This window comes from Callorhinus ursinus, unplaced genomic scaffold (genome assembly GCF_003265705.2).
Source record: "Callorhinus ursinus isolate GAN/ISIS: 27379988/994484 unplaced genomic scaffold, GSC_fseal_2.0 scaffold61, whole genome shotgun sequence".
NCBI lineage: Eukaryota > Metazoa > Chordata > Mammalia > Carnivora > Otariidae > Callorhinus > Callorhinus ursinus.
In genome coordinates, this window is record NW_027397123.1 from 3,680,625 (window position 1) to 3,692,691 (window position 12,067).

A 12,067-nucleotide genomic window follows, 5' to 3' on the forward strand; every position below is an offset into this window, starting at 1 on the left:
AGGCAAAACCCGTGGGTGGTGGACCCTGGGACTTCTGCTGGGGCCACTGGGAAAAGCGTGTAACATTTTTGCAAAGGCTTTGAAGCTGATAGAATTGTCAGCCTGAAGTTGCCAAAGCCTTGCTGGTACCACAGAGGAGAATCTGCTTGAGAATAAAGCTAGCACAGACAGAGGAAGGAAGGGACGAACAAGATGGAGAAGGAGAAAAATTGACTTTTTTTTTTTTTAACTGCAGTTGGAAATTCTTAATCCCGCTAAGCCTGAGGATAGGAACACCCTCAGTCTTCGCAGTTATATACGCTTCAGATTGTTTGGTCTTTCTTCCTTCAGTTTGAGTTGGGACTCTGACGTTGCCATTAGGAGTCCTGCTTGATATAGTGGCCACATTGTGTATCCATGACCAGCTAGTTGGGCCAGGGCTGGGGAAATGACCATGACAGACAGAGGTGGAGGTGGCCATCAGTCTGTAAGTAAAGAGCAACCCATACAGATTTCCTCCAAGAACATTTGAACGTAGAGGCAGAAAGAGGTCAGAAGGAGATAGACACTGATACCACAATGATAAGTCAAGGTGGGGCCGAGAGTCCATGAGGATTATGGAGGATACATGTGGACAGAGAAATTGGAAGTTGATGAGAATTTGTTATATGAACAAAATATTCAGGTGCCAGCTAGTAAGTCATTTTCTAGGTGTGTGACTCTGGGCCAATTCCTTAACCATCTATGCCTTGGTTTCCCTCACCCATAAGATGTACTTGCCTGATGGGGCTGTTGGGAGAATTGAGAGCTTAGCACTGACAATGCACACAGTGAGGTCAGCTGTTCTTTTTGTGTTACTACTGGAAGTATTTTTACATTATTGTTGGGAGTGAAACTATAGCATAGGGTGTCAGAGAGAGGATTCTGGAGCCAGGTGACAAGCCAGTTCCGCCCCCTGCTGACTGTGAGATCTGGAAAATTCTCGGTGCCTCTGTCCCCGACTATAGGAGGCAGACAATTGTCCCTCTCTCCTAGAGCAGCTCACAGATGGAGTGAGCTGACTTAAAGCAGGTAAAACAGGTTCTCAGACCCAGCCTTGTGTCCAGGTCTCCTGGAGGGCTTGTTAAAACAGATTGCTGGGTGCCACTCAAGAGTTTCTGATTCAGTAAGTCTGGGACAGGGCAAGAATTTGCATTGTAAACAAGCCCTGAATATTGCTGCTGCAGCTGCTGGTCCAGGGGGAACAATTTTAACACAGCACCCGAAACTGAATGAGTGCTTTTTAAATGTTAGCTAAGGGATAAAATCAAATCTGTTTTCCCAACCATAGGGTGTGCAGGACTCTGTCCTGTTTGGTGCTGTATCATTAGCGTGGGCCCGACACGTAGTAGGCCCTCAACTAACACCTGTGTTATGAATGAAGCCCAGACCGCGGTCTCCCGCCGCGGACCCCACCCGACCGGAAAGCCCTCTGGCGGGGGACGTACGGCAAAAGCTGGGAGCCCTCCAGGGCCTCATATCCGCACCAGCCGTCTGGCAGGCAGCCACGTAGGCTTGCAGGAAGGCACAGAGCACTTTGCGGTTCCCGCCGGCGCGGCCCATGTCGGCCACGCAGGCCTGGAAGAAGGGCTCGGGCGGCAGAAGTGCGTGGCAGGGTGCCAGCGGGCCGCCGGGCTCGCGCAGGAGGCCGCAAGAGCCACGCCACGCTGCGTCTGCGCCCGCGGCCTCGGCGGCCGGTGGACAGCCCGAACCCGGGCAGGGACGTGGCGCCGCGCAGGGCCCGGGCCTCGGCAGCTGCAGGTCATCCGACGCCTTGCCGTTGAAGTTGCCGCAGAGGCCGCGCGTGAGGCCGCGGTAGGCCGCAGGCAGCTCCACGCTCAGGTGGCCACCGGGCCCGAAAAGCAGGCGCGGGCCCCCACGCACCGCGAGCACCACCGAGGCGCCCCGCGCGAAGGCGCGCACCCTGCCCTCGGTCAGCTGGAAGGGCAGGCAGCGCCGCACGCCGTCCACCTGCGGGCAGGGGTGGGGCAGCCCGCAGTGAGAGGGGAGGGCCGGGTCTGGGGAGAACTGGGAGGAGTCTGGGAGGAGGGGTGGTGCGGGCAGTGTGTGTAAGGAGGAAGAGAGGTGGTGTGCCAGAACGGGGGAAGGGTGCACAGGGACTGCCGGGGTGATAAGAGCGACAGTGGGTGAAGGAGAGGAGTCAAGGGGTAGGGATATTCAAGGCAGTGCTTGGGGAGTGGGTATTGTGGGAAGGTGCGTGGAGACCTAGAGAGGGGAAGCTGAGTGAGGGGGAGGGAGGGTGGTGAGGTGGGCCCGGAGTTCAGGGAGAGAGGGGAAACTCCTTACTCAGGGACCGGAGAGGGACCTGAGGGCATCCGTGGACCTTGGGGCTGGGAGGCAGCAGAGGTCGGTAGAGCGGGGAGGGAGGGGGGGGGGGCGTGGAGGCAGGAGGAGGAGAGAGGGGAGGGGCCACTGTGGAGAGGAAAGGAGGGGGAGACCTGGAGAGGAAAGGCAGTGGAGAGGCAGGGGCACCAGAGAGCGGGTTGGGCCAGCAGGGAGCAGGGGTCAAGGAAGGCTGGGTGGGCTTCGTGGGGAAGAGGTGATGGTAGTCGTGGAGCAGGAGAGGGCTCATGGAGACCCCGGTGGAAGAGGGAAAGAGACCGAGATGAAGACTGGGGGTGGGGGAGATAAGGCGGGGTGGGTGTGGGGGGTGAAGAGAGAGAGGAAGGAAGTGGGAGAGACAGAGCCTGAGCAGCATGGAACGGGGATGTGCAGACCCAACTATTGAGAGAGGGATTGAAAGGGGAAGGGGCAAGAGGAGAGGGTGGGGGAAGTGGAGAAGGGAGAAGAAGGAGGAGAGTGGAAATGAGGTTGTTGGAGAGAGGCGGGCATCAGGCGGCGGCACTCAGAGACCCCACCTGTCAGAACAGAGGCTGCCAGGCAGCTGAAAGGAGGCGGAGCACAGGGCGGGGGCTCACCGTGATGTATCCCCAGTCCTCCCAGTCTAGGCCGAAGCGGTGGCCGTGCACGCAGAGCAGCGCGCGGCGGCGCTCGGGCGTCCGTGGGCTTTTCTCCAGCACCACCTCGAAGGGCCACACACCCCGAAGGCGGCCCGTGCCCGTGCTCACCAACGAAGAGGTGCAGGCGCCCGGGAGGTGGAAGGTGGTGCCGTCGAAGGTGCGGTAACGGAGTCCGTCTGAGGCGAGGCAGAGGCCTGGGCCGCCCGGGGCTGAGCGGCAGGGTTTGCAGACCACCCGGCCGCCAGGGCGGCAGCGGCAGCAGCGGCTGGTCGCGGGGTGCGGGGACGACAGCGGCGCGCCGGGTTCCAAGTAGCGGCCGGCGCTCAGGCAGCCGCACTGAGCCGCGGGCACGCAGTCGGCGCCACTCAGCAGAAAGCCCGCGTCGCACACGCAGCCCTCGCGGCAGAGCCCAGGGCCGTCGCAGCCAGGCGGTGGCTTCAGCCCCGCGCAAGTGGCTGAGCAAGCCGGAGCGCACAGCGTGTAGCGCGAGTGTGCGGGGCACAGGGGGCCTGCGGGAGCAAGTGCGATTGGAGGATTACTTCAAGGCATGTGGCTGTTGGGAATCTCCCCCTCCCCCTTGGGGCTAGGATGGGGCATCTGGGGCCCTGCAGGGGTAAAGCTCTACTTAGGCAGAGCTGCAGAAACCTCCAGATGGCAAAAGACCAGGTGGTGTGGATCAGAGGCAGAGCTAATCTGTAGGGCTTGGATGGGTAAGGGTTAGGGGGCTGGACCATGAACAGGTTTGAGTCCCTGAGAGGTAAGGGCTGAAGGGCGGGACCATAATCAGGGCTAAGAAGAAGGAAGGGTGAGAGCTGGGGGCTGGACTTTCGTCAGAGTAGGCCTGACACTGGATGGGCCAGTCTCGGGGTGGAGGGATGGGTGGAGGCTGGCTCAGTGGGAAGTACAGGGTCTCAGGGATACACTGTGCAGGGATGAGCTGGCGCCCTGGGATGAGCAACAGCCAAGGAGCTGAACCTCTGTCAGGAGTGGGACCAGGTTCCCCAGATGAGCAAAGGTGGAGAGGCTGACTGAAGCCCTAGGCACTCACTGCACAGACTCGACTTCCGCCAGGGGAAGACTTGGCCACCCAGCAGCTGGCAAGTTTCACAGTAGAGGCTGAGCATGGGGCAGGGTCCAATGCCTAGACATACATCCACCATACAATCTTGGACATAGGGACCTGGTGCCAGCATCTCATGGCACAGCTGGAAGGGCCCCAGGGGGTCCAAGAGGATGTCACAGATGTGGGCAAAGTGGGCTGGGGTGCTGGTGGTCCGCAGGGTGACACAGGATGGTGGCAGTGGCGGCATCTTGTCAGCAGCATCCGGGCACCCAGTCGGGGAACCCACCAGATAGCTATGGCCAAAGGCCCAAACCAATGCATCCTCAGGCAGCTTGGTGCCCAGCACAATTCCAGGCACCTGGAGGTCATCCATGGGATCCCCATTGTAGTCAGCACACAGCCCCACCACATGGCCCATATATGCTGCTGGAAGATCCACTACCACGCGGATCCCGGGGGCATAGGTCACCCGCAGGCCAAAGGGGCAGCTGACCACAGTGTCCCAGCCATGGCGAAAGATGAGGGTACTGTTGCTCACAGCCTGGAATGGTAGATTCTGCCAGTCTCCATTCACCTGTGTGAGGAAGGTATGTCAAGCTGGGGCTCTAGGGACCCAGTATCAGTACCAAGGATGCCTATGTCCCTAGGTAAGAGCAGGGCCTCTAGAAGGCCTTGTTGAGGCACTAGGGGTCTGTCTACAATAACCTGAGAAAAAAAAAGAAAGAAGAAGAAGAAGAAGAAAAAAAAGCTTGGGATGCTGTCCACGGTACTGCTAGTCTTTCCAACAAATACTTGGATGGTGAGAATTGTGGATTCTGGGATTTGGGCCTGTAGTGTTCCTGGATCAGATTTGGGGATTTGAAAGTGACAGCCTCTCAAAGTGACACATGTGCAGTGTCTGGCACTTAGTCTGTGTTCAATAAATATTTGTTGAACTAATGCATGGATGAATGAATGAGGCTCATTGGCTTGGTCAGGCTGTAGAGTCCTAGGGATGCTGGGATTTCTAGATAATGGCTTCTAGGTAATGCAGGGTGCTGTGCAAATGGCTCAGGGCGGGGAGGTCTGTCCACAACACATACAAATGTTGAAGCCGCTATCCATGGTCTAACCATATTTGCCCATAGCAGCTGGGGCTAGGGGTATAAGAATTGGGGGTGAGGGTTTTTAAGCTTTGGGAATTGGGGATTTAAAATTCCTGGATTGGGTCTGGGGATGCCACTTGGACTGAAACTGGGTCTGAAATTCAGTGAACACATATAACCTGTGTTATAGTGCCTGCAATACAGTAGGTATTCAGTAAGTGATTGTTGAATGAATAAACGAGATTCTTGGGTCAGGACTGGGGTTTCAAGAGCCCAGAATCAGCGCTAAAAGCTCGATTATCCTGGGGCCCACAATGAAGGCTCTAGGATTCTTGAGTCAAAGCTAGGAGTTGTTGTCCCAGACACTCCAGGCCAGGAGTAATTGTCTCAAACACGTAGGTTGAACTCTCTGAAACTGCCACATTTGTAGGGGAAAAAAAAAACAAAAAAACCCATCAAATATTGGCAGCTTCATATGGTCCAATTTTAAATAACTACATGTGTCAGGATAGTGAACTGTGATAATTAAGAGTCCTTTGACTTTGGAGTCAAGTTATCTGGGTTCAAATCTTGGCTTCTGGTTTGTTTAGCTGTCTCACTTGGGCAATTTATTTATTTATTTATTTATTAAAGATTTTATTTATCTGACAGAGAGAGACACAGCGAGAGAGGCAAGCAGGGGGAGAGGGAGAGGGAGAAGCAGGCTTCCTGAGGAGCAGGGAGCCCGATGCGGGACTCAATCCCAGGACCCCTGGGACCATGACCTGAGCCGAAGGCAGACGCTTAACGACTGAGCCACCCAGGTGCCCCTCACTTTGGCAGTTTATTTAACTTCTCTGTAAAATGAGAAAAATAATAATATTCACTGGGAAAAAATTGTTCTAAGGATAAAGTAAGGACTTGTAATTGTGCGGCAGTGTTTCTTGGGGCATCAGAGAGATCTTAGGTTCTGGGATTAGGGTCCCTTAGGGCCCCCTAGGGCTAGACCCCTGGTCCCAGGAGAAGCATAAAACCTGGTCCTAACTCACATGCCTCCAGGGGCCAGGCAAATAACTAAATGAGTGAAGTGGAGAGGGTGGGTTGTGATGGGGACTGTGACAAACTGGAGAGAAAGTATGTGTCCCTGGCTAGAGAGGAAAGTCCCAACCACAAGTGGCCATTAGAATAGGAGACCCATTGCCAGGGCTTCTCGTTTCTCAAGAGATACTATACGTCCAGCCTTCCTCATTTAAAAGTGGTAATTCAAATTAACAAGTCAGGAAACAACAAATGTTGACGAGGATGCAGAGGAAAGGGAACCCTCTTACGCTGCTGGTGGGAATGCAAGCTGGAAAACAGTATGGAGGTTCCTCAGAAAGTTAAAAATAGAGCTACCCTACTACCCAGCAATTGTACTACTAGGTATCTACCCTGAAGATACAAATGTAGTGATCTGAAGGGGCACCTGCACCCCAATGTTTATAGCAGCAGTGTTCACAACAGCCAAACTATGGAAAGGGCCCAGAGGCCCATCGACAGATGAATGGATAAAGAAGATGTGGTGTGTGTATATATACACACACACACACATATATATATATATATATATATATATAGTGGAATATTATTCAGCCCTCAAAAAGAATGAAATCTTGCCATTTGCAATGACGTAGATGGAACTAGAGGGTATTACACTAAGTGAAATAAGTCAATCAGAGAAAGACAATTATGTGATTTCACGCATATGTGGAATTTAAGAAACAAAACAGGAGCAGAGAGGAAGGGAGGGAAAAATAAAACAAGACAAAATCAGAGAGGGAGACAAACCATAAGAGGCTCTCAACTATAGGAAATAAACTTAAGGTTGATAGAGGGGAGGGGTGGGGGAGGGGGTAGCTGGTAACGGGCATTAAGGAGGGCACGTGATGTAATGAGCACTGGGTGTTATATGCAACTGATGAATCACTGAACTCTACCTCGGAAACTAATAATACACTATATGTTAATTAATTAATTTAAATAAAGTAAAATAAAATAAAATAAAAGACTTATAAAAACAAAAATATACCATGTTGGTGGGCTGGCAAACTCAACAGTCTGCCCAGTTGGAGTTATAGATTCAATGCAATCCCAATAAAAAAATCCACCCCAAAATTTAAAAAGTGGTAATTCAGTAATAAATTAAAAATATTGCCAAGGCAAACTCCTGATGCAAAATAACTGTTGGTGTCTGGGTCCTGTCCTCTGTGGTCGGTGAATACTCAGCCCCATGGCCCCACAGCTCCTCTCCCAGTGTCTCTTCCCAGGGCCTTTCCTACCTCGATGAGAAAATTTGCCATGTTAAAGTGGTGTCAGAATCATTGGGGACTCTGAATTATGTTTCACAAAGGAGGTAGCTGAGGCCATGTTTTTTTTGTTTTGTTTTGTTTTGTTTTTGTGTTTGTGTGTGTGTGTTTGTGTGTGTGTGTGTGTTTTTTTTGCAGAGACAGCATAACAGACCCTGGAGCCAAAATGCCAAGGTTTAAATACCAGCTCTGCTATTTATCAGCTGTGTGACCTTGGGCAAATGGCCTCACCTCTCTGGGCCACAGTTTCCTCATCTGGAAAATGGCAATGCCAATTGTATCTACCTTAAAAGGACTCTTGTGCATTATGTGTTATTATATTGGCACCTAGTGAGTGCCTTCCATGTAGCCTTTCCAACAACACTACAACCTCTTTTCCTTTGCCACAGGAAGTTATGCGGGACTGGGTAAGGAGCTTCTGGACTTAGAGTTTGGTCCTAAAGAGTTAAGGCTTGAGTTCTGATTTGGGGGTTAGTTTTGGGGGGTTTAAGTTAAGCGGCTGTGTCAGAGATCATGGGGCAAGAGGAAGGAGGTGGGAGTCCTAGGTTGAGGGTCCAGTATCATAGGACAAAAACTCAAGGTGTGATCCTAGGGTGAGGTTAGGGGGCTCTTGGGATCAGGGTTGGGAGTCTTGAGGTGAGGACCCTGGGTAGGAGGTCATAACGTGGGATCCCTGGGTGCATGTGTGGGCAGCGTTGGGATTTTCTCACCAGGACACGACCGGGTTCCTTGGGGTCCAGCCTCAGGTGGCACCCAGACACGAGCACTTCGAGGCTACCCGGGAGGCCATCAGGACCGGTGCCCAGGAGCACACGGAAGTCCGCCAGTTCCTGCGGCGCTGGAGAACTAAGGCCGCTCAGCAGGTACACGCAAGAGCCGGGAAAGCGAAACCGGCGTCCATCGAAGGTGATGTAGTGGCCTCCGCCGGCCGCCACGCATGTCCCCATGCTCGAGGGCACACACGTGCGCAGGCCGAGTGACAGAATGCAGCGCTCACCTGGCCTGCAACCGGCCTGGGTGCAGATCACGCTCCCTCCTGAAGCTGGGCAGACGCAGCGGCGCGTGCAGCCCACGCCCTCCCATAAGGTCTCGCCTGGTCCCAGCAGACGTCCCTGGTGCGTGCAGCCACAGCCATCAAGCCCCGGGCGCCGCAGGACGCAGTCAGGGCCGCTGTGAACGTAGCCGGCATCACAGGCGCACGTTTCCCCGCAGGGCAGCGGGCACGACGCTCCCAACCGACCCATGCACGTCTCTGGGCAGGAGGAGCCACACGGCTCGTAGTGGCTGTTGTGGGGGCACTCGATGGCTGGGGGCAGAGGGAGAGGAAGGTGGAGGGGAGAAAGTGTTCACATCAGGATCTCCTAGTCTGGTTCCAGAGACCTAAGTATTCAGCTACCCCTGAAATGGAGACGTTCTCGCCCTCAGCTTCCAAGAGTCGTGCCCAGGATCCTGGGGATCCTCCTCCCCTAGAATGGAGGCTTTCCAGCAATCTCCATCTCAGAGTAAAGAAGTTTTTATCATCAGAAACCAGAAGTCCCCTTTCCAGAACATAAAAGTCTGGCCCTGGGACACAGAACTCTCACCCCAGAGCCTGGAGTCCTCGACGCCTAGAGGACTTCTCCACCCACCAAATCCAGGAAACCTGTCTTTTACTAATTCTAGACCCCAGGGTCCGGAAGCCTTCGCCCTAAGACTCAAAGACCCCAGACCCCAAGACCTAGGTGTTCCAGGTCCCAGAAACCAGAAATCCCGCCCCTAGGGTGAAGAAGTCTCCATCCCCAAACCCAACGAACTCTGCCTCTGGGGCCTTGGAGGTTCCACCGTAGGGACCCTGCAGGCTTGCCCCAGGAATCAACTCCAGCATCAAGGAGTGCCAACCCCTAAGTCCCAGAATCCCCTTCCCCAGTAACCCATAGCCTTTTCCATCTTAAGGCTCACTCACGGCAGCCAGTCTGGAATCTCCAGGAGTTGATGCTGACACCCAGGCGCTGACACGCGTGCGCGTAGAACTGGAGGGTCAAGCAAAGCGCAGGTCGGTAGTTGGGAAGGGGACAGATCCAAGCACTGCAGCTGGTCTCGAAGGGCGCAGGCAGCAACACGTCGTGGCAGGGGCTAAAGGGCCCCTTCGGAGCTGCCAGGATGGCGCAGGGCCCCGGGGTCTCCGGTGGGGCCGCTGGCTTGGCGCAAGGAGCAGCCCAGAGGGCGTGGCACGGCGCATCCGGAGGCTGCAGGGCCCAAGTGCGCAAGAAAGCTCGCGGGTCCGGACCTCCCACATCGTCTGTCGGGTCGCCGTTGAAGTTGCCGCACAGGCCCACCAGGTGCGCACGGTAGCCGTTGGTCACTTGCAGAGACAGCGCGTGCTGCCAGTCGTACACCAGGCGCAGCGCGGGCGGCTCATGCTCCAGACCTGCCTCTGCCCATAGTTCTGAGCTGCGGAAATGCAACCGCAGCCTTCCGTCGTGCAGCGTCGCCGGGAGCCGGAGCCGCTGCTGGTTCACCTGCAGGCGTGACCCAAGAAAGGGTGCATTCCTGAGCATTTGAGGAGAAGTGGAGGATGGAAGCTGAGGGGGTTGGATTTGGGGATACTGAGGGAGTGGGGACTTTGGGGCGGTAAGGTGGGAATGAGTTAATATATGAAAAGCACTTGGAACAGAGTCCACCTTTCGGTTCATATGAGGAGGGTTTTCTAGGTCTATTGTCCCCTAACACTAGAATCTGGAACCTCCAAATTCTGTGAGCTTTGGACCTATCCTAGGACCACATGGAGCCACTGGCATATCCCAAATTTCTCCTCAGGGAATGTTTAGAGGCATTGTTCTGGTTGGCAGGTCACTCCATGCACTAACCCAGAGTTTTTTTATTTTTTAATTATTTTGTATTTATTTATTTTAGCCAGGAGTCTTGTTACCAATACCCATATGCGACCTCATGCAAAATCCAGAAGTCTTCCTCTCAGGAATCTAGATAAGTGATTCTACTAAAGAACCTCCAGTTCATTAGAGAGCCTTCAGCTAGGACCCCAGTGTCCTTTCCCCAATTACCAAGAGCCTCCACCAAGAGCTTCCAGATCATATGATATCTCTCCTCCCAATCCATGATTTCCTTTTTTTGCGTCCACCCACCAAGAAGGTTACCAACCCACATTTTACTCTCATTCACCACCTCCACCCTGGTCCAATCATCATCTCCTGCCTGGACAATGGCAGTGACCTCCTCACTGGTCTCCTGGTGCATCCTTCACAAGCCCCATAGTCTGTTCCCCACATGGCAGCCACGGGGATCCTGTTAACACCCAAGTGATATTTCATCCCTCCTCTGCACACAATCTTCCCTTGGCTTCCACCTCACACAGAATAAAAGACCAAGTTGTTGCAAGAGCCCATATGGCCGTATACAACCCACCCCATGGTCTCTCCTCCTCTGTACCACAGTCTCTCCTTTTCAGCCTGGCTTCTTGCTATTCCTCTAACGTGCCTATGAGATTCCCCCCTTAGGCATTTGCTGTTCCCTCTGCCTGAAATGCTCTTCTCTCAGATGTACACATGGCTCTCTCCCTCATCTCTTTTAAGACTTGGCTCAAGTTTCATCTTCTCAGAGAGGTGCTCCTACTTAAAACTATGCTCTCAGACATCCTGATGCCACTGCCCTGATCCATTTTTTCCTCCTTAGCATGTATCACCTTCGAACATACTACATAATAACTTCTATTTATTGCTGATCTTTCTCCACTAGAACATAAGTACCATGAGAACAAGAATTTTGTCTATCTTGGTCACTGATGTGTCCTCAGTGCCTTAAGCAAGGTCTGGTACATAATAACAAAACATTCCTTAATCGATGAAGAAACCCAGGAATGTCAGGTCCTTGGGAGATGGGGGCTCATTTGATGAGAGTATAAATCTGGCACCCTGTGGATTTGAAGGTGCTAGATATCTGGGTAGGGGTGCTGGTTGCTGGGGAGCCATAAGAGCACTTGGGGAACTCCTGACTCCTGAGTGGCAGGGTGAGTTCCCAAAAGGTGTGTGGAGGGGAGTACGGAGCATCTTGGGCTCATGCATCGGGTCCTAGCATCCTGTACTTCTGAGCTTTCCATATATTAGCCTATTTGATCCTCCCTACAGTCTGATGAGTTCAATCTTTTTGTCATCCTGATTTTACAGATGAAGAAATTAAGGCCCAGAGAGTTTAAATAATTTGCCTAAGGTCATACACATAACAGGTAGTCAACCTGGGACTTGAACTCAGGCCATCAGCTTCCAGAGTCCATTGTCTCTCTAGAGTGGTGCTGAGGAGTGGCTTAGTATATCCATAACCTCATAGGTTTGCTCCCTCTAGCAACCCTGATTAAACATATTCTAGTCCCCACAACCTTCCAGAGTAATGCCTCCAAACCTTCCCTGAGGAGAAATTTCACCATGCCAGTGGCTGCCTGTGGCCCAAGGATAAGTCCAAAGCTCACAGAATGTAGAGGTTCCAGTTGTCAGTGTTAGGGGACAATAAACATGGCAAACACTCCTCAGATGACACTTACCATGAGGTGGACTCTGTTTCAAGTGCTTTTTGTATGTTAACTCATTCCCACTTCACAGGAACCTG

General features: G+C 53.2%; 1 protein-coding gene across 1 annotated transcript in view; it reads right to left on the reverse strand.

The window, feature by feature from the left end:
* Positions 1–12,067, reverse strand: part of LOC112810572 (IgGFc-binding protein-like) — a 29,795-nt gene that overhangs the window by 11,896 nt on the left and 5,832 nt on the right. Inside the window, exons 4-8 of the mRNA XM_073885142.1 lie at positions 9,414–9,969; positions 8,182–8,777; positions 4,048–4,636; positions 2,958–3,508; positions 1,467–1,989 (exon numbers count right to left, since the gene is read on the reverse strand). Coding sequence (XP_073741243.1) covers positions 1,467–1,989; positions 2,958–3,508; positions 4,048–4,636; positions 8,182–8,777; positions 9,414–9,969 — 2,815 coding nt within the window. The remainder of the gene's footprint in view (positions 1–1,466; positions 1,990–2,957; positions 3,509–4,047; positions 4,637–8,181; positions 8,778–9,413; positions 9,970–12,067) is intronic.